We start from the raw sequence: 21460 nt of genomic DNA, 5'->3' as shown, positions 1-21460 counted from the left end.
ACACGCCATAACAAAAAAAGCACCATATAGTGCAGTTGTGAACACTGGAGGAAACAGGGGAAACCCTGAGAACAGAGCAGTACGTCTGAAAAACGGAGCTGCAGTTCAGTTACAGTGCAAAATCTTAATCTAACACAGCTGAACTGAAGATGGCTGACAAATGCATGACTGAGCACAGCCAACAGTCTAAAACAGCACAGCACCTACAGTATGTAAGGACTGCAGGCGTACAGGGAGGTTCAGTAGCGTACAGAAGTTAGGACGGGCTTTTTTGATGGGGAACTAAAGCCGTTCTCTCAAAGCTACCAGACTCCTTTGCCAAAAAAAGTAATTCTACTTTGCAGACCATGAGAGTCACAGGTCTATGCTGAGTTAACATGTAATGCAGTGACATAAGGTAGTTATGATTGGCACTAGTGCACGCTACCATGTACATATCATTATGTTACATAATCAGAGACTTGACATTTGATAAAATCAACACACATATTACCCATGAATCATCATTGCATATCTGTATATGACAAAAAATACCAAAGAAAATAAGAAATTATCAATTTAATTTAATCTAACAATTTTAATAGCCTAGTTGATTTACAGGTATAGAATAAGCATGTAATTTAGTTATAGATGTTATTGCCTGTTTTATAGAGAAAAATAAACATGATGGAAATGGGTTTGTCTTTTATAAGGGCATATAGAGCAAATGGCACTGTTTTTAAAACAATGACAGTTTCTCTTTGAACACAGGCAGATTTTCAAGGTGGCAGTTAATCAACACGGGCCCATTCTCCACCCAAGACATTATAGGAGAGCCCACTCTCTCCATGGGCCCCCACCTCACAGACTCAGTGCAACCGTACTGCCATCATTGTCTATATTTAGTATGCCCCTAATGTAAAGTAAAGCTGAGAAAATATTCTGAATAGAGTATACACTTAAACTTATATTTTAGGTGGGACTTTTTTGAGGTGGGTTAAATACGTTTTGCTGCAGCCCCTGTCCACAGCAGTATATTGCTCAGCTTCTGTGCCCATAAATTTAGTTCATCAACGATGCTAGCGAAGCAAAACAGTACATAAAATAAGCACAGCAGAAATATCAGATATATCAGACCATCATGTTAACTTTTGTATTTAAACATTAAAATTACAGGTGAAACTGACAACAGAAATAAACAAGTTTGGCAATTTTACATATCTCTGCCATTCAAAACAACTGCTGTCTACCCGGAAGTGACACTATATGATAAAAAAGTACAAAATAAAATAAGAAAGTATTCATTTGACTGGGGGCGGCAGTAGTTTAGTCCATAGGGACTTGTGTTGGGAACCAGAAAGCTGCCATTTTAAGTCCCTGCCGGACCAAGCAGGGAGCCTGGACTGGTAGCTGGAGAGGTGCTAGTTTGCCAACAACAGAGGCAACAACAGGAGCAAGGCAACAACCCCTTACTGCTTGGGGCACCTGTCCAAGGCAGCCCCGCCACACCCAATGCATGTATTAGCTTTTATAGTTAATGTACACACACACACACACACACACACACACTGAACAAAAGGAGGAGATGGCTTTGCCTTTTTCAGGGCACATATAGCGGTTTTCACCATTTTTATGTTACTATGAGTTCTTCTTTGAAAACAGGTGTATTTCTGAGATGGCGATCTGACCTCACTCACGAGAAGGGCCCCCCCAGTTTCCATGGGCCCCAGTGCAACCACATTGCCTGCAATGCCCATATGGGGAGGTTCAGATATGGTGCTACAATAGGCAGCAGAGATTTATTTTAAAAGAATCTAATACCTTTCTGTAACCATCTTTTTCTGCAAAGTGTGTCATCTTGACAGAAACAAAACAGGTGACTGATAGAAATTATAGCTTCAATCTACCCAGTTAGAAGTGTAGTACACAAAGTTTAGCTAATTGCTATTTTCCTCCATTTTGACTGACTCTACTTTTGTCTACTACCACTTTGTCTGCTACTTTTGTCTCTTTGGTAACTTTGAACCTAAACAAGAATAAAGATGCAACATAGGAAAGTGAGCATAGATTTAGTTTTCTTTAACAAACTAACCACAACACATAATTAAAACTTTAAAGGGTCCCATAGTGAACACGTCACACTGGCCACTAACAGGGACACTTTATACCTCTGCTAATTTAACACCAGAGTCTGAAATTCCTGTGCTGAACAGAAGTGAGGACCAGAGAAAGATTTGGAGAGCGAGAGGAGTGGATACAGTACTAACTCGACCTCCTGCTGCTCCTCCCTCTGGACTGAGTGTCAGACACTTCTCCTGGTTCCTGTCAGACGCAGAGACACAACAGAGGGAATCAAACTGAAATCCTCCCACAGTCTTCACACCGAGGAAAGAAAGGACAGAAGGTGTCTCTGTCTCAGCTGTGGGAAAACTCCTGGGAACAGCAGTGAAACTGTTACGCCCTCTAGTGGAACAACATGATACTCCTGCAGCTGAAGACTCACCAGTAGAAACCTGAAAACTTTAACTATGTCCACATTTGCTAAACATTTGGGATGTATATGTAATCCTGTGAAAAAAACTTTTAAAAATATGATGTGTGTGTGATCACTTCTTATTTACTGCAAACTGCACAACTGTTGAGTAGGTAGACAACCACAACACAAACATGTAATGATCCCTTAATGACTGTAAAACAACAAATCTATCTGCTGAATGTCTCTCACCAACCTTTAACCTCCTGATCCATTTCACCAAACGTAACCTAAACTAAAACTAGTTTCACTGGTGCTCAAGAGATCCCTTCCTGATGCAATTTCAGTGGCAAAAACCACAATCTTTGTTCTGTGCAACAAATTATTCAATGGTTTATCTGAAGCTAATATGAAGCTTCAGCAAACTGAGTTAGAAAACTCTAGGTGGTGTCATCCAAAGGTAAAATCTTTTTCTTTCCACTGCAGCTCAATAGGGAAACACAAAGAGGAAATTCTTTATTCATGTTGCAATGTTCAAACAGGAACCTGACAGTTGTTTTAAGACCAGTGCCGCCCCTGAAATGTTTCATAGGTGTGGCCAGATGGCACCTCTAAAAACGTTTGGGTGACACACCAAAACCAAAATCCATGACTGAATTTCAGGAATACTGTTGAACATTGTAGGCTATCTGAAATATATCACTATGAACTTTAAGGAATCACATAGTGATATACTTTAGTCTCTTATTCTAGAGATAACATTACTTGTTGTCTGATGTGCATAGACTAATACTGGTACAGTTAACATTTTCAGTTTCACAACAATCCTGTTTTAATGGGTTCATGTAAGGTGACTCATTGTTCGTAAAATAGGCTGGTTGTCCTCTTCCTTAAAAAGACAAATACGCAACTTTAATTTGAAGTAGTAGTGGGAGCAAACCTTCTCTAGTTTCAGGGAGACCCACAGATACAAACTGAACCCATTTTCATTAGATATCTTGAGGTGAGAGTGCAAAGGACCCCCTTTGTAAACACCCATGCCAGTTATTACTTGGCCAAAATTGAGCCTAAATTTTAAGCTTGATTTAGCCCCCTTCCCAACAAGCTATGCCGACATTCCTGGTACCAATGGATGCCTTAGGTTGTCTAGCTCAAAATGATGCAACACAGCCTCCACTTATTTCCGCCCAGGGGAAGGAGCCAGCATTTGAATCAAAGTGGCATGGCCCCTCCCCAACTGGGGAAGCCACTGAGTCCAAGTCAGCATCAAAACAAAACAAAAAAGGAGAAGTCAATAACAAGATGGCATGGAGCTGTGGGATTAACTGTAGGCTGATTTTTTAAGCACAGTGTATATTGCCACTGGCATAACTTAAAAAGAGGTAGTCGGCCTTTAGGCATTAAACTGAGAAGCAGAATGTGACAACCAAGAAAACCAGTGTTATTATTTTGATGAAAAACATGAATTAATGTACATTCAGCATTAATGTTAACTATTGATTTGAAATCAGCGACATGACATGAAGTCTAAACCAAAACTGAGACATCCACCTGAAAGCAAAGATGACTGCCTTAAAAGTTGTCTGACTAAATGACAGCAGAGGTGCCTCACTCACTCACCAGGCAGATTGTGTACCATTCTCACGGCGATGGCCTAGGTCCAAGTCTGTCCCAGGGCCCTTGGCTGCAGCTCACCCTCATCTTGCCCTTTTCACACTATCACAATAAAGTGTTTTTTAAAAAAACCCAAAAAAAACCCCAAAACAGCAGATTCAAGAGATGGAAACTGAATGAAACACTTTCACAGACAAGATCATCTTCTCTTCATCAAATACAAAACTGTACATATGTTTTGGATAACTTCATATGTATTCATTGTATAAAACGTAAACATTTCATTTTATTAAACTTTGATTGTAAGGTTTGGAATATATTTTTCATAACTCTTTATCTAAAGTATTTTTAAATGTTTAGACAAACCATAACAACATAAACACTGTGTGGGGCCACACGGGTTGAGTGTTCATAAGTCCACATGCTAAGTGTTCTTTCATTATCCAGACATTCATCGTGAGGCTGCGTCCATTGCTTTGGAAAAGAATACAGTCCACTTCTCCCATTTGCTGAAGAATATTGCTCCTCCACACCTCAGAGAAAAAGTCATCTTTTCCATTAGAAAGATTTCCCTGATTATGTCCATCCACGGGGGGGCTGGAGCCTATCCCAGCTGACATTGGGTGAGAGGCTGGGTACACCCTGGACAGGTCGCCAGATAGAGACAGATGATCATTCATGCTCACAGGCACCCCTACGGCCAATTTAGAGTCACCGACCTGCATGTCTTTGGACTGTGGGAGGAAGCTGGAGTACCCACGCTGACATGGGGAGAACATGCAAACTCCGCACAGAAGCCTGGGTTCGTACCAAGGACCCTCTTGCTGTGAGGCGACAGTGCTAACCACTGCACCACCATGCTGCCTTTTGACAAATTATTGATAAACTGATTCTTTTTTTTTTTTCCTTATTTGGATCCCATCAGCCTCTACAAAGTGGTTGTCGGTCTTTGTAGCTCGACACAGACAAGTCAAAATAATCAAAAATGAACAATTTCAAATGAAACGGCACTGATAAAGAAAGGAAATACTACAGAAACCAAAAGATCTCAAACAAAGTGGAATAATTTTACAAATAAAAAGGTCATCAATGGAAACAAAAAGCAAACTGTCAAACTAACAACAAAATAAAATAAAAATAAATAAAACAAAAACAAACATATCTTTAGAAAAACGAGACAGCAGGAGGACAGGTGCAGATTAACAGGTTAATTCATCGACTTTTCCCTTTAAAAGAAATTAACCTCATAAATATGATCATCCTCTTTATCTCTAACTTCTCTGTCCCACCGTCACACAGACCCTCTGTGGTAATATCTTCACTTCATCCACACTGTTAATAAATGGAAACATCCTCTCAGTGAAAGTGTGTGTGAAGGTGTGTATGTGTGTGTTTGTATCAGGGTCAGAGAATGACAGCTTCCCTCTGTCCCAGTCCAGATTCACACTGATCCACTGGAGCTTCTTCTGCAGTTTGAGAACAGTGGGTGGATCTGGTATTGAGCGTGCCGTGTATATACCTTTGTAGAACATTATTCTCCATAATCCAGACCATATTTCTCCCTTCCTCTTGGCAGACTCTGCAAACAGGCCCAGTGACCAGAATGTAATGTCTCCAACTTTGACTTCCCAGCTGTGAGTCCCTGAGTTAAAGCCCTCAGAGCCCAGGACAGAGGAGTACTCAGCAATCCTCTCTGGATTATCAGGAAGCTGCTGCTTCTCTCCTAGTCTCGCACTGGTCAGATCTTCAGACAGGATGAGCTCTGGATGTGCAGTGTTTGAGTCCAGAATCACAGGAGTGTAAGAGACCATCTCCTTCATCTTGTTCCAGATGTTGAAGGTCAGGTTGCCCAGGTGCTTGGCCTCATTTATCAGAGCTCCTGAGTGCAGCTCTGGATCATCTGGCAGGGGGTGCTGCTGGACTCGTTCCACTGCAGCCTTGTAGTTCTGCAGGAATGAGACATCTTCAGCTCTCAGCTCCTCCTCTGCTGCTCTGACTGTTTCTGCAAGAGCAGCTATCTCTCTGCACAGAGCCTCCAACTTTTCCTTCATTGACTGACAGTTCTGCTCCTCTTCCTCCCTCAGTGCAGCCATCCTGGCCTCCTCTTCCTCTTCTAGAAACTGGTGAAGCTTCTTAAATTGCTCCTTAATCTGTCCCTCTGTGTGTCGGGCCTGGACCTTAATGTGATTTGCTGTTTGATCAAACTTCACTTTAACTTGTTCAAAAACCTTTAACTTCTCCTTTAAGGGCTCCAAAGTTTCCTTAAGTTTCTTCTTGTGCTGTTGTGCAGCCTCATCTATGGGTCTGAATCTGTGGTTAGTGTGTTTTTCGGAATCCCTGCAGATGTGACACACTGGTTCCTGATGGTCCAGACAGAAGAGTTTGAGTTTCTCAGAGTGCAGACTGCAGAGACGCTCTGAAGCTCTCTCCTGTAAGAACTCCTCACACAGGTTCTTTAACACTAGATTTGAAGGCGGTTCATCCCTTGAAGATCTTCTCTTACAAAGTGGACACTCATGTGTTGGTTTCTCTCTCCAGCAGCCCCTCAGACAGTCTTTACAGAAGCTGTGGCTACATGTCAGAACAACAGGATCCCTAAAGATATCACGGCAGACCGAACAGCAGAGATTCTCCTCTGACCTGGAAGCCATTTCGTCTCTGAGTGAAGCTGAAAATACAGCAAACAGGAAGCAGAGTCAGTCATGGCTCACCCTCCCTCCTCTACCCTCACTAAAATTTACTTTCACTTTAAGTGGTGTTTTAATCAAACTTACATTCAGTGTGTGGAGTGTCAGCAGGTTGTAGGTTTCCACTTTTCTCTCCTGTAGCTTAACTCACTCAGAGGAAGTTGTTAGTTTGGTCTGAAGATGAATATGGCCGTATGTTTTTTAGTCTGTTCATGAGGAAGAATAAGGAACTGTATCTTGATTTGTCTCAGCTGAGTCACCTGATGAGGTGGAGCTTTGTCAGACCACCTCTGCTAAATGCTGTTGCTTCACATGAAACACAGAGATAGGTTTCATTCAAAGTACAAAAATGTTTTGGTAGGTATGTAGAATTACAACAGAGTGCAGCAGGCTGTTGCAACAGTTAGACTATGTTTTATGTTCAAAATGTAGACTGTATAAAATAATCAACATAGCTACCATGACAGTAGGTTTGTGGAGTCCAGTTTTGAAGCCTCAGGTTTGGTATTTTGGCTGTTGCCATCTTGAATTTTGGAGCCAGAAATGACCACATTTGGATGAAAGGGTGGTTTTGAGTCATAGACTGTAGTGAAGCCTCACAGACAGCCTGTCACTCAGAGCGACCACACCCTTCATCATGTGTAACTTTAAGCCTTAATAAAATGTAAACAGGTAAGTCATATTAAAATAAACCCCTGCATAGTTGGCAAATTTGCAAAGCCGAGGATGGTGAAGGAATGACCCGCCCTACTCTCCCGATAACTGGTTAGTACTCATTGACTTTACTGGTTGGATTGGTTAGGTTTAGGCAAGATGAGTGGGACTGGTTCAGGTTAGGATGTTAAGAATGTCAGGGTCAGCCAGTCAGAGGCAGAGTAAGGCAGCGTGAGATGTTGAAATCAGCTATAGAGACCCAAACTGTCTTTTGTACCAGGCATATAAACATGTTTATATGTGCTGTAAATTGCGCATGTTAACATAGGGGTCTATAGACCCTTTTAGGGTCAACGTCACAATGACGTCAGTTTGTTAGCTGGAGGCAAAACACGACTCGCCACCACAGGGCTACATAGGAGTCTAAAATGTCTTCTTCTTGTGTTATTATTGGGTACCAGAATAGAAGGAGTCGTGACTCAAAACTCAAATTTTATTACATGTCAGCCACCACTGGCAGTCAACAAAAACAAAGGCAAGTATGGTTACATGCGATAAGACGAAGGACTGGACAAAGGCGATCATCAAAAATGTTCTCATGTGCAGAGCACACTTCATATCAGGTTAGGGGAAAGGATTTCCTGTTGTAGGGATGAATAACGTTATTTCAATCAGGAGAGACAGGTTTTTTATGGTAAAAGAATATTTATTAACATGTGAATGAATGAATAAGAATGTTTGAAAGTCTTTGGTGATTAGACCCCGTAGAGATGGTTTGATTTAAGGAGGGGGATGAATCCATAGTTGAATAGGGAACCCCCCCGGGGTCTAGATGCTGGTGGTGGTAGAGGTGGTGAAGATGAGATGAGAGGAAGATGGAGAAGTGCCGATGATCTGGATGAGTAGAGGAATGAGTCTTTGAGAGCTTGTCCTGGACTCTGGATACGATGGCTGGAGGTTACTGGGGTGGAGGGTGCAAAGATTCTGCCTAAAATGATGGCTGACAGCAGCAGAAGAGAGAGCAGATTTAAAATTTTGCAGCGGCATCCTGATTGGCTGAGAGATCATGGCAAAGTGTGATTGGATAACTAGAGGAGTGAACACCCATAGTCAGCTGATTAGAGGGAGTAGTGAGAGTGGGATGGAGAAAATGTGAAAGGGTGAGCATGAGAGAGGTTTTCCTGATTGAACTTACGCTGAGCTTCATGTGTATTAAGTGTTATCACGTCCACCTAATCAGAAATTGGGGAGGTATTAAGTGGAATATTGGATTGCTCCCTAACGCTAACTTTTTAGCTCATTCGCATTGGCAATCCTCTCAAATCATCCACTGAGTGAGAGCCTACGGGTCAGCCAGTCTGGCCACATTGGTCTGTGTTTACTTACTTAAGTAACACACATGGTCCTGGAGAATGAGTCAAATCAGTTTTATTTATATCGCACATTTCAAACATGAAGCATACACTCAGTGTGCTTAAGATACATCACACATGACAAACATAAGATATCATATAAGATAATATCACTAATTCCTAAAACAAATAAAAATACACATAAAAACCTAACTATAAGCGTGCAAAAAAAGGAAGAGTGACCTGATGTGGTGTGTTCGTAAATTCAGTCTGATGCTCTACACTAAAATGAGACACCTGTTGATTGAAGAAATGGAGTGTTATATATCTACACAAATTAACAAGTAATTAAGTTAATCACACATTCACTTCGCTCAGTGCTCTGCTGCTCCGTCTCCACGGACAGAGTGCCTGGAGTACGCTCTGCCACTCCAAGAGATCAGTGCTCTGGATATCTGAACGGCACATTCAGAATGAATTTACGAACGGTCCAGTTTGTGCCAGATTGTTCTACTCCACCATCTTCCTCCATTGTCTAAAACAAGCCAACAGAACTTTGAGCTAGTGCTAGCTAATGTCTGTGGAGAATTGTTTTGCTTCCAGCTAAGCCTCGCCCACCAAACGGTCATACTGTTTACTAATAGCCTCGCGTCACCAGGCTCTTCACGTACGGTGAAGAGCCTGGTTTCCTTTCACTCTGAATTTTGTCTGGACTCTGGTTCCGGTCTAGAGAGTGCATCCGGAATTCACCAAATTCACCAAAGTAAAAGTGTTCAACTTAAAATTCTGGCGCACCATCGATTTACAATAAAAGACAAAGGTTAACTTAATGGCTTGGGGCTTTTCTTGTAAATTCATTCATTCATTCATTCATTCATTCATCTTCTAACCGCTTCATCCTCTTGAGGGTCGAGGGGGGGCTGGAGCCTACCCAGCTGACATCGGGCGAGAGGCAGGGTACACCCTGGACAGGTCGCCAGACTATCGCAGGGCTGACACATAGAGACAGACAACCATTCACACTCACACCTACGGACAATTTTAGAGTTATCAATTAACCTAATCCCCAATCTGCATGTCTTTGGACTGTGGGAGGAAGCCGGAGTGCCCGGAGAGAACCCACGCTGACACGGGGAGAACATACAAACTCCCACACCCGGGATCGAACCGGGAACCCTCTTGCTGTGAGGCGACAGTGCTAACCACCACACCACTGTGCCGCCCTTCTTGTAAATTATATTCTTTAAATTAAAAAGTTTCACTGCATTTTTATTAGCTTGGTGCTTTTATTTTGGCGGAAAGGCGCATCCATCTAATTCCGGATCCTGTCTCTCTCGCCCTGGTTCCTTCCTTACCAAAACGGCCACTAAACGGCCCCAGACTAGTTTACTAATAGTAAAAGGATCTATAGGGATTGACTGGCTTCTGGAGCCAGCCTCAAGTGGCCATTAGAGGAACTGCAGTTTTTCGAACATCCATGTTTGCTTCATTTTTCATCGGCTGCAACTTGGTTCAAAAGTCGTTAATTGTTCTGGGAACATCCAGGGAAAGGGCAACATAACAGTTTGGGAAATGCACTTATTTGCTTTCTTGCCAAACGTAGATGAGATGATTGATACCAATATGAAGCCCTTGTTGGTTGCTTATGCTGTTGAAGTATGTAAGACAGTTAAAGACTATGTCAATTGCATACTTACATTCTTTGGTTTCTTATTTTACATTTATGTTATTAATCATCTGCTGTGCATTGACTAATACCAGGACAGTTAATATTTTGGGGGCACAGTGGAGGGACCATCAACTAAATCATATCAAACCTAAAACCTTTCGGTGATGAATTTAATCTGAAAACTATTCCAGTTTATTTGAGACACTGGGACATTAGTGTGCTTCACATCTTTAAGCCTGGCAGTAGACACATTAAGGGAGGTGGTCTGGCACCACGGGGCCACTGTTGATGCTGGTGGGGTTTAATGTAAACACATAAGTCCTGCTGGCTTGTTTATTTTGTAATGCCCTGTTTGCATTGCACGCATGTCTTTGTTCACGTTGCGATTTGAGCCAATGTTATCAAAGACAACATAAAAACAAGGAGCAGCCCTGCAAGTACCTGAGGTCTTGAGTACAAGTACTTCTTTTTAACATAAGCTGAAAGTGCATATGTTGACATCTACTACATGGCTCTTTGGGATAAGTGAGTTACAGGTTACATTTCCCTCTGTGTCAAAAGCAGTGCTCACATCAGTGTTTACTCTGTAGGCTACACACTGCATCCAGGACTCATAATCTACTTTACATTTAGTCAAAGTAACCCAAGAGCTGCTGCTGTTTAGAGTAAACAGACGCCTTGCAGGAGGAAATATCAGATGTATGTGGGCAGGGTATGGCTGAGCCGTCACCTGGTCTGCTGTCAGATCACCTGAGCAGAAATCTAATTCACTTCATTACTGGCTGCCAGATGAGTCATGGCAGAGGAAAGAGACCAGACAAGAGCCTCCTGGGAGGAACTGCCGCTACCTGATGAATATCCTGATCCACACATGGAGGGCGAAGCTGTGCTGGATGGAGAGGCGGAGGAGGGAAGCACCAAACAGCTAGTAAAATGCAGCCCGAAGCTTCTGCAGATGCTAAAGGCAGCAGAGAGCAGGAAGACACCTCAGGGTCAGGACAAAGACGAGGCAGAGGAGTCTGGGACAGGAGGGCTGGTGTCTGAGGCTCTGAAGACTGACATGGTGAGCAAGGAAGCTGTCCCTGATTTTGACTGGTCTGTTTGTCAGGCCTGTCTAGACCAAGACATGATGTATGGTATGTGCATCTGTAAGTGTACCAAGGGAAGTGTGAATCTGCATATACTCAGGCTGTTAATGATTTTCGTTGCAATGTGCAGGCCTCTATGAATGTTTGACCAGCACTCGCACATATTTCACTTATTTTGTCTCTTTGAAATGACAGAGCAGACTTAAAGGCGAAGTGTGCCAATTTTATGCATCAAAGTATGTTCATTGGTCTTTGGGTGTACTGCTGCATTTGTGGGGAAAAAAAATCTTGCATGAAGTCTTTTGTGGTCGCTGAGGGAGCCGTGCAAATTCTGCCGATGCAGCAGTGCCAAAAAATTCAGTTCCTCAAACCCATTGGTTTGTGCACTCCTGTTTTGAAGTCTCAAGTTCGGCATTTTGGTGGTTGCCATCTTGGGTTTTTTTGGAGCCAGAAGTGAGCAAATTTGGACGAGAGGGTGGAGCTGTGGAGAAGTGAGGGGTGGATGTGACTCAGACTGTAGCGACACCTTTCAGAAAACCTGTCAATCAAATGTCCCCGCCCTTAAATATGCATAACTTAAGCCTTAATAAAATGTGAACGGGAGAGTTGTACGAAAATACACACCCAGTACAGATGTCGTGAATGTTGAAATCATCTATAGAGACCAAAACCGTTTTTTTGCTGTGATTATTTCCGCTTTAAAGTTTTGCATTTTAATATGGGTGTCTGTAAGGATTGACCTGCTTCCAGAGCCAGCCTCAAGTGGCCATTTGAGGAACTGCAGTTTTTGGCACTTCTGCGTCAGCTTCATTTTTTAGTCCCGGAGGTTGCCGTTTGGTTGTACCTCACTTATATGATGTAGCATTACACCGTGTCCCAGTCTTCATTTAATGTCCACATCATTAAAACTCCACAGCACAGATTTTCTGTAACAAATTTAACTTTGCACAACCAACCATAGATAAACCTGATGACACCATTGTGACATCATCCAGTTTTTTCTTTTCTCTGACTTTAGAAAAGTCCCCTATAGAGCCACAGACGATTTTATACAACTGTGTCTACATGCTGTGTTATACTTCCCATGACATGTAAGCATGTGTAAAATCAGCTGAATGCTCCTTTAGGAGACTTTTAGTGATGCTGCAGAGCTGCAGAGGAAACAGTGAACTGTACAGTAAAGTCCAGCTCTATTGTTCGTTTACTTAAAGAAACCTAAGCTGTCTTTTGTGTCCCTGAATGCAACTACATATAAGGCTCATGTTTGTTCACTTTGCTGCCTCCTCTATCGCCACAGCTGCTCTCTTCTTTCTCTCTCTCACTAATAAACTCTGTCATGAATGTATGTTGATGTATGTACGTCTCTCTGCTGTCTATTTAATGTATCCCCTGAGAGCAGAGTGCACTTTACTGTACATACATGCATCTGTGGCCTCCAGTAATACATTAAACAGGCTTCTGTCTCCTTACAACTCTGTTCCTGCTCTTCACCTCTAACCTGTCCTCCTACATTTTCCCAGAGTTCCCCTCTGTAAGCTTCACAAAGACTCCATTCATGTCTTCTCTCTGTCTTTCTCTCCGCCCGTCACCTGGGCCTGTTGGGGGTGAAGGTGTGGCATAAAGTGTCGCTCTGTGAACTCTGTAATCAGCTCTGCAGAGTGACTGTGGTCAGTGTGAGAGCAGCTCTGTCAGCATGAAGAAAGTGTACAGTTTAGTGAGCATGACTAAAGCCAAGGACGAGGAGGCAGTGCAGTCCATCTGCATCAAGGTATTACTGCTTTTGTTTTAGCAGCGCTGTTACACTCTTTATTTTTTTTAGTTTTCTTTCAGAGGACAGCGAGTCAGGTCTTCATGTTGAATTAGTAACCATTAAGTAAACTTTAAAATGACCATTTATACTGATTTTTAACCACAACTGTGAATTTTCTTGGGTTTTATTGGTTGATTTTTTAAATTTAGACTTCGGTTACAAATCACTGCACAAATGGTTTCCCAATGAGACATATCTTACACATTAAGGACCCACAGCCACTTTAATTGTTAGCTTTTTTGGCTCTCATTTTACTTTCAATAGTAGCTGGCATACGTTATCTGAGCCACGTAAGAGACGGTTTTGTGATCATTAAGTTAACTTTCACACCGCCTCGAGTCACAGCTTAATGTCTGTCTTTGTTAAAGATTAAGCAGCTGCTTGAGTAAGTGCAGGCTGCGATGAAGAGATTGTTTTCAATTGATTATAATGCAGAACAACAAAAGAGTTATATTTTAGACCAGTCAGTCAGTTTAACATGGAGAATGGTGGACAAAGTGAGTGAACATTTTTTTTTATCTGTTGATTTGTCTTAAATGCATGATTCCTTATTTTCATATTCAATGAAGCACGTCAGCAAAGTCAGTCAAAGTGGAGCATGTTTTCAATCAGAAGGATAATGAAGAAAACAAAATATGCTTAATTTATGTGAAATATGTTTTGTTTTTTTAAACACAAGCTGTATGATAAAGTGGAGGTACAGTTAACATGTTTTCGACAGTGACTGATCTAACCTAAGTCAGAGGAACGCAGAGTGCTGACAAAATTCCAATGCAGATCTTCATTAAAATGTTCATGAGCAGTTCAGGTTTAATTGCTCCTAACGAGGGTTTGAGGACTGAGTTTGATCAGCAGTATCACATGAAAGATGCCTCTCTTAATCCTGAACGAACATGCTAGAGCAGAGGTGGCCAAACTTTTTTTGACTGTGGTCCAAAACAGACAGAGTTAAGGGCCAAACAATAGTAAATACATAGTTTTCAGTTGGTCACATGGCAAGAAAATGAGTGTTTCTGGACAAGAAAAACCGATTTGTCCTTGGACCATGCACATGGCCCTTGGACCATTTCCAAACGGCCCATGGTTTGTCTTTCAATATATACCATATGTGGCCCGCCACACAGTACTGGTTAACCCAGCAAGTTCATTTAGCATTTTGTTAACGTTCAGCTCATGATGGCAGGACAGGTATACAGTTTATAGGCCTGCACCAAGTAGAAACTGCGCAGGCAGAACTAATGTGTTTTCATAAACACGCGATAAACAAGCTAACGAACATTTCTTGCTAGGTAGTAGACATGGCCATAGCCAAAAGGTGTGAAGTTGATGCCAAGGGACGTCACTTTCAGGAGTGATGATAAGTTGACTGTTTTTTAAGTGAAAGATTAAACAGTTGCATTTGTCTTTTTTTATGTATATGATGCAAGAAGCTGCTGGCCCCCAGGTAGTTTCACATTATCTGATCTGGCCCCCATTAAGAAAAATTTGGACACTCCAGGCTTGTACTAGGGCGCCAAATATGCTAGGTCCAGCACTATTAAATTCATTGCTATCATTTTTTTTCTTACTTTGGGTATAGCTGCTAAAATTTGCCATCTAAATGTACAATTCAAAGCATTTGCAGAGCCAAATTGCTACAGGAATTATTTCTGAAATACCTGAAAATGTCAGATGACAGTTAGTTTGAGTTGTGTGATAAACGTCCACTGAATGACTTGCATTCACATCTTGTTTATACTGGAGCAAGGTCACCTTGTTATCATGTCACATACAGCCTTAACTTCATCTTATTGTATCCCTGAATCCATCTGTATTATAAAAAGTTCTTCCTGGATTCTTCACCTCACTTTCATCCTAATGACTACTTCAAAGCTGAGTGCTCCACTGATTTTGTACTGCACTTTTATAAAGCCGGGAGGCATTAAAAAAAAAAAAAAAAAAAAAAAAGAGGGCATCCAAACCTGACATCCTGACCTTAGTTTGATAGCATCCTTAGACCTAACTGGTATATGTCCACATCTTCTTCACCAACTCCTCATCCAGTTTGTAGCAAAGCTTTGTGTTAGAAATTTTTGCAAGCCCAAACCAGGATAACCCTGATGACATCATCATGTCATCATCAGGGTCATTTTCTCTAGTCCTCGCGAGCCACAGTAGGCTTGATACAACTCTTTCCACCACCTGTGTAGTGCTCCCTGTGAGTAGACTGACCTGTATGTGTGTAATTGTTGGAGTGCCTCTTTAAATACACATTTAAATAAAGGTTTGATCCAGCAGCGTGTATGAGTATAATACAGTATAGCTTCAAGCCTTCAGCTCTAAACCTCCAAACACTCAATGCATATGTTTATTTTTTGGAGGTGGGGTCAGTGAGGGGGTGTGTCTGTGATTTTTTGGAGCTGGACTTGAAGCTCAGGCAGCAGTCAGGCGAGCAGCCAGGGAGCGGACATGGCCAAGTGGGACTCCAGTGGCAGCAGCCCAGCCTTCAGACAGCCACAGTGGATGGTGAGACAGCAGCAGATACAGAGATGAGTCAGGAGGAGGGAAGGAGGTTTGTGATGTGAGCAGAGAGGTGCTACTTTAGAGGAAGGTCTGCTGTGAAGGGGGGTGCTTATGTAAAATTTAGTCTATCATGACTACATCAGGTCTGTCTGTTTCAAGCATGAAGTTGATGACACTTTGTGCTTGTGAAGTAACAACTGATATACTTTGTTTACTCTATTTGTTTTTCCTGTTTGTGTTTGGCTCCACAGCAAATACAGTTCAATGAACAAAAGCATGAATTCAACAAGCGTCCTGCCAACACTGGTCGTCGCTCTCTGTCTCGTTCCATCTCACAGTCATCTACTGATAGCTTCAGTTCAGGTACGGAAACATGGAAACACAACACATGTACGCTCTTAAGTCTGATCACATGTCTGATATATAAACTGAGCTGGTTCTGATCCCAGCAGCACGAGAACTACAGGCCCCAAGGATTAGCCTCGGTGCTTTCTCCTTCAGCTAAACCTTAATTAAAAGGAAAAGTCCTCTGAAGAATAAAGTCTCTTTAATTTGGTCCTAATCGGCTCTGTGAACTTTTCTCAAATGCTTCAATCACTGCCAGAGTTTATGCAGACTTCAAAGGCTCAGATAAAAGACTCACCTAGCTCGAGTGTGACTCCAAACACACAACAATTAAGGCTGGAAATCAGAGCCAATTCTTAAATTTCACGCTTTCAAACATCTCCTGTGCCTCTGTTTTACTCCATTATACCTCAACTGTGATTGCTTTTGGACATTATATCATATCAGTCGATTGTTTTTAAATACGGTGTCTCATTTCTATGTTGCAGTGTGCAGTGACAGCTCCGAGGATGAGCACTCTCCCAGAGACAAGTCTCAGAGGACCTCCAAAGGCTTCTCTGACTTCTGCATCAAAAACATCAAAAAGGCTGAATTTGGACGCAGAGAAATAGAAATCGCACAGCAAGGTAAAGACAAAAAGCTGTCAGACCGCTGTCCTTGCCTCTATGAGTCATGATGACAAAATACATATCGTCAAGGGCACAGGTTTTATTTCACCATGGGGGGGCACATATCAAATGGGCAGGTCTGGCTTCCTCTGCTAGGAAATTATGCGCTGCAAAAAATTTCCTGCAATTTGTTAATTTGCATGCATCAATTTGTGCCTTGTCAGGTTATAACTATTTACACAGATTTTGTGTAATATTACACATTGCTAATAGATGTTCTACTCTGTTACACATATTGCTGCTGTATAATCTATATGTTACACTAACAAGATGTCACAAACATCAAGGATCTGGAATAGTTTCAAAATTTGCAAAGACTTCCCCGACAAACCAAGGGCAAGGTACACCAAAGTAAACAAATCAACAACAAGCTCACCTGAAAACAATAAGTAACAGCACAGATGTGTCAGTGCTCAATTTGAATGTGACTGTCTGTGATATTTAGAAATGCCCGCACTGATGGTCCTGAGGAAACGAGCAGCTGGGGAGAAACCTCTGGCTGGAGCCAAAGTGGCAGGCTGCACACACATCACTGCACAGACAGCGGTCAGTTCAACACACTCACAGTACAGAAATAAAAAACACTGACAGAGTTTTACTGAACGCCACATTGCAAGCTGGTTGTGGCTGATTACTTTGGATTACTCTTCTCTTATCTGTATGAGAAATAAGTATATTATTATGATATCAAAAAAAAAGCTGACAGAAGGTTGACAAGTTTTGTTGACTCTGTATGTTTCTGGTCTCTTGCAGGTGTTGATTGAGACTCTGTCTGCGTTGGGGGCTAAGTGTCGCTGGGCAGCCTGCAACATCTTCTCCACTCAGAACGCTGTGGCTGCTGCTCTGGCTGAAGGAGGTACGACTGTCTGTGCCACCTGCTCCCCCATGTTTCCTCCAACCTGACTCATCTGGCTTTCTCTTGACTATATCACCTGCTCTTTATCTCAGGCACCTCCGTGTTTGCATGGAGAGGAGAGTCAGAGGACGACTTCTGGTGGTGTATCGACCGATGTGTCTGTTCTGAATCCTGGCAGCCCAACATGGTACTGTGACAACGGACAGTACTTAAGATTAATTTTAAGACTGACTGACCAAAGTTTGAACATGTAAAAGTGTGTTCACCCCAGTGAAATGAAGTTTGGTGGCATTTGGTTAGTGGTGCTTGACAATTAAAATAAAATCAACATGCGCTCAAGAAAACTTTGTACTAAAACTATTACTGCAAATATGCCACAGAGATGCAATCAAAATCTTTTCTTGGTGTTGTGTTGAAGTGTTTTGCTATAATTGTGTTTATTTTGTGAGTACACAGTCTGCTTCATTAGTGTGTCTTAGACAAAGAACTGATTTGTTGACTTTCTCTACAGATAAAGTAAGACTTTGCCTCAATAGAGAAACCTGAAACCCTGGTGTGCACTGCTCTTTCACCAGTCAACCTATCGTGAGCAGCACTGGAGAAAGCGTTAAGTGAAAGTTAAACATCGCCTACCACAAGCAAATTTCGCAACGAAGGAGAAAGAGTAGATCTGCTCCCAGTGTGTTTTCAGAGGGGTTTTGAAACTATCATGTGGCAAAACCATCTTTAACAAAATATTAGTATTAAATAAGTATTTTTAAAACGTGTCTGGAGAGGGGCTTTGAATAAAACTTGACTTTCTCTCACTCACTCTTGACTTTGTGTGAACTGTGCCTTTAATATCTGTTTTTAACTACCACAGTGAGAAAGGTTGCGCTGATGGAGAGTTTATCTTTTCACAGATTCTGGATGACGGAGGCGACCTGACCCACTGGATCTATAAGAAGTACCCGAGCTTGTTCAAGAGGATCAAAGGCATCGTGGAGGAGAGCGTCACAGGCATCTTCCGGTTAGTTTCATGCTAAACTTGGATGGTTTTCACAATGAAGTCCTTCTCCACGTCACACGTGCATCTCCACCTGTGTTTCAGGCTGTACCAGCTGTCAAAGGCAGGCAAACTGAGTGTGCCGGCCATGAACGTTAATGACTCAGTGACCAAGCAGAAGTTTGACAACCTTTACTGCTGCAAGGAGTCAATACTGGACGGGTAATGAGCCATGTTGTAGACAGGTAAAACTGCTGGTAGAGTAAAGAGCAACAGCCTGACAGTGTTGAACTCCTCTGACAGGTTGAAGAGAACCACTGACGTCATGTTTGGAGGAAAACAGGTGGCGGTGTGCGGATATGGGGAGGTCAGTAAAAAAAAGTGTTCCCAGTGCTGCTGTGCACACGTGACGTACATTAAAGCAGATCCACTGTCCTCTTTTCTTTTGTTCTTGTAGGTTGGCAAAGGTTGCTGTGCTGCCCTGAAAGCTTTGGGTGCTGTCGTCTACGTCACAGAAGTGGATCCCATTTGTGCCCTTCAGGCCTGGTATGAATGGAGGAAGCTTTTATCAGTGGCACATATATGAAGTGTGTTTCACTCTTTCCATGGCAAATTGTGGCTAAATATTTTAAACATGCTTTCCCTCTGCTCGCCCCAGCATGGATGGCTTCAGAGTGATTAAACTGAGTGAAGTGGTCAGACAGGTAGACATGGTCATCACCTGCACAGGTAACTGCTCTCCTCCACCAGGAAACATCAGCTCTTACTAACAGTATCTGTACAGCTCCAGTTTGCTCCATCTCTGTTTCCCTGCAGGCAATAAAAACGTGGTGGGGAGGGAACACTTGGAGAGAACCAAGAACGGCTGCATCATCTGCAACATGGGACACTCCAGCACTGAGATAGATTTGGTATGAACTCTGTGTGTGTGTGTGTGCGTGTGTGTGTGTTTATGTATGTTTTAATGTGTGTAAACCTGTATACACATGCTTTTATGTGTGTAAAACAGACGAGTCTGCGGACTGCAGAGATGAGGTGGGAGCGTGTGAGGCCTCAGGTGGACCATGTTATCTGGCCTGATGGCAAGAGAATCGTCCTGCTGGCTGAGGTGATCATACTGTTATTATTATCATTACTATACACCAGTACTGTGGGATAACGTACAGAGTTGGGCTGGCCGATATTAGATTTTCACTATACAATTAATGCCAAAAGAGTTCATGGTGATAACTAGAGAAAAAGTGAAAAAAAAGAAAATGCTATCAGTCAAATTCATCTTAACTTTGTTTATGGTGTGTTTTCTCTTTTTTTTGGCAAATGAATGACACTCAATATACATGTGTAGGGAGGTGGAGAAAGAGTCTGTAACCATAACTGTTTTAAGTGCAAATAAATGAGCAATTACACTTCATGTAGAGTGAAAAGACAAACACATGACAGCAGGGGAAGCAGACAAAGTGAGAATGGAAAGAAACAGACATGATTTAAGAGGTGCTGGGTTATTTACGTGACATTATCATATGTGTATTATTAAATATATGAAAGATATATTACATTTACCTGAATAATGCGACACACCTATAGGGAAACCTACTATATGTAAACTATTTCTCCACAGTGTCACTGAACTTGGGTCTTAACCAGCCTGAAGGGACTCCTCTGTACATTATCCTGTTTATTACACAGCTACTGAATGAATCCCTTGACATGAAATATTGATTTTAATTATATCAAGTAAAAGTAACAGCGACTGTTTTGAATGCTTACACTTAATATGATATATTGTACCTGGGGCTTTTTTTAATCATCCCTTTACTTCTCTCACATATCATCAAGCTTCCCCTATAGATAATGTCAAGGCGTACTGATGGAGCCACTTCTATCTTATACAGAAATGTACATATGTTAAATATATATATACATGAGGTAAATATATATGTACAAACTACATATAAAACCTATTAGAAATTAGAAAGATTAAATATTTTGACATGTATGCCTAACCCATACAAATATGTATGTTTATGTATGTGTATTACATTTTTTGCCCTATATGTCATATATGATTATCTACACATATCACATACCATAAAACTTCAGTTAAAGCCTAGCCCCTTTTACTAGCCCGGTGTAGCTACACATTTTGACAAATAAAGGCCTGTCTCAATTAGAGGCCTGGTCTGGTTGCTAAGCAGTTCATTTTTATAGAAGTTCTTCGGCTGGATAAAACCGGCTTGTTGGCCATGGGGTGCCGTTTGTAAAGTGTCTCACGCTGAAAATAACATCAACATTTTGCCACATTTAGCTTCAAACAATGTTTAAGAAAGTGTTGTGAATTTATTAACGTCACCTTTTACCACATTTACAGCAATATTTGTTAACTTAGAAATATATTAAATAGTTAAATCTAAATATTAAATGTGGCACCTAAATGTTAAATGTTAAATCTAAATATTAAATCTAAATCTAAATGCTAAACCTAAATCTAAATCTAAATGTTAAATCTAAATGCTAAATCTAAATCTAAATGTTAAATCTAAATATTAATCTAAATCTAAATCTAAATGTTAAATCTAAATGCTAAATATAAATATAAATTTATCGGGGGAAATGAACACTTGAACATACATTAGCGTGATAACAACTACCTAAAATAACAAGAAACATGTTTGGAGAAATTTTATTTGACATGTACTTTGAGTTGTTAGTGTCCCTTCGGAGGGACTAACAACCTAAGCTAAGCTAACAACCGTTAGCTGTTAGCCCCGTTAGCGGTGT

The 21460-nt window shown here is 41.6% G+C and overlaps 2 protein-coding genes across 5 annotated transcripts in view; one reads left to right on the top strand and one right to left on the bottom strand.

Moving 5' to 3' along the window:
* Positions 1-3952: 3952 nt before the first annotated feature.
* Positions 3953-6956, bottom strand: LOC126407987 (nuclear factor 7, brain-like). The gene is made up of 2 exons (XM_050073325.1): positions 6841-6956; positions 3953-6734 (listed from the first exon to the last, which is right to left on the bottom strand). The coding sequence occupies exon 2, from the start codon at positions 6715-6717 to the stop codon at positions 5338-5340; it is 1380 nt and encodes a 459-aa protein (XP_049929282.1). The 5' UTR covers positions 6718-6734; positions 6841-6956; the 3' UTR covers positions 3953-5337.
* A 4211-nt stretch (positions 6957-11167) lies between these two features.
* Positions 11168-21460, top strand: part of LOC126407832 (S-adenosylhomocysteine hydrolase-like protein 1) — a 14170-nt gene continuing 3877 nt past the window's right edge. For 2 of the 4 annotated variants that reach the window (XM_050073072.1, XM_050073073.1), the window contains exons 1-13: positions 11168-11491; positions 16080-16191; positions 16662-16799; positions 17287-17387; positions 17595-17697; positions 17790-17884; positions 18600-18706; positions 18788-18904; positions 18986-19049; positions 19140-19228; positions 19341-19411; positions 19499-19593; positions 19692-19790. In XM_050073072.1, the coding sequence (XP_049929029.1) occupies positions 11225-11491; positions 16080-16191; positions 16662-16799; positions 17287-17387; positions 17595-17697; positions 17790-17884; positions 18600-18706; positions 18788-18904; positions 18986-19049; positions 19140-19228; positions 19341-19411; positions 19499-19593; positions 19692-19790 (1458 nt within the window). In that variant the 5' untranslated portion in view covers positions 11168-11224. Of the gene's footprint in view, positions 11492-13147; positions 13285-16079; positions 16192-16661; positions 16800-17286; positions 17388-17594; positions 17698-17789; positions 17885-18599; positions 18707-18787; positions 18905-18985; positions 19050-19139; positions 19229-19340; positions 19412-19498; positions 19594-19691; positions 19791-21460 lie in introns of those variants that run through there. The other 2 variants (XM_050073074.1, XM_050073075.1) reach the window with 1 other exon arrangement.

This window comes from Epinephelus moara, chromosome 20 (assembly GCF_006386435.1).
Source record: "Epinephelus moara isolate mb chromosome 20, YSFRI_EMoa_1.0, whole genome shotgun sequence".
Classification (NCBI taxonomy): Eukaryota; Metazoa; Chordata; class Actinopteri; order Perciformes; family Serranidae; genus Epinephelus; species Epinephelus moara.
Note: the sequence above shows the minus strand (reverse complement) of the source record. Positions and strands in the feature narration are given on the sequence as shown.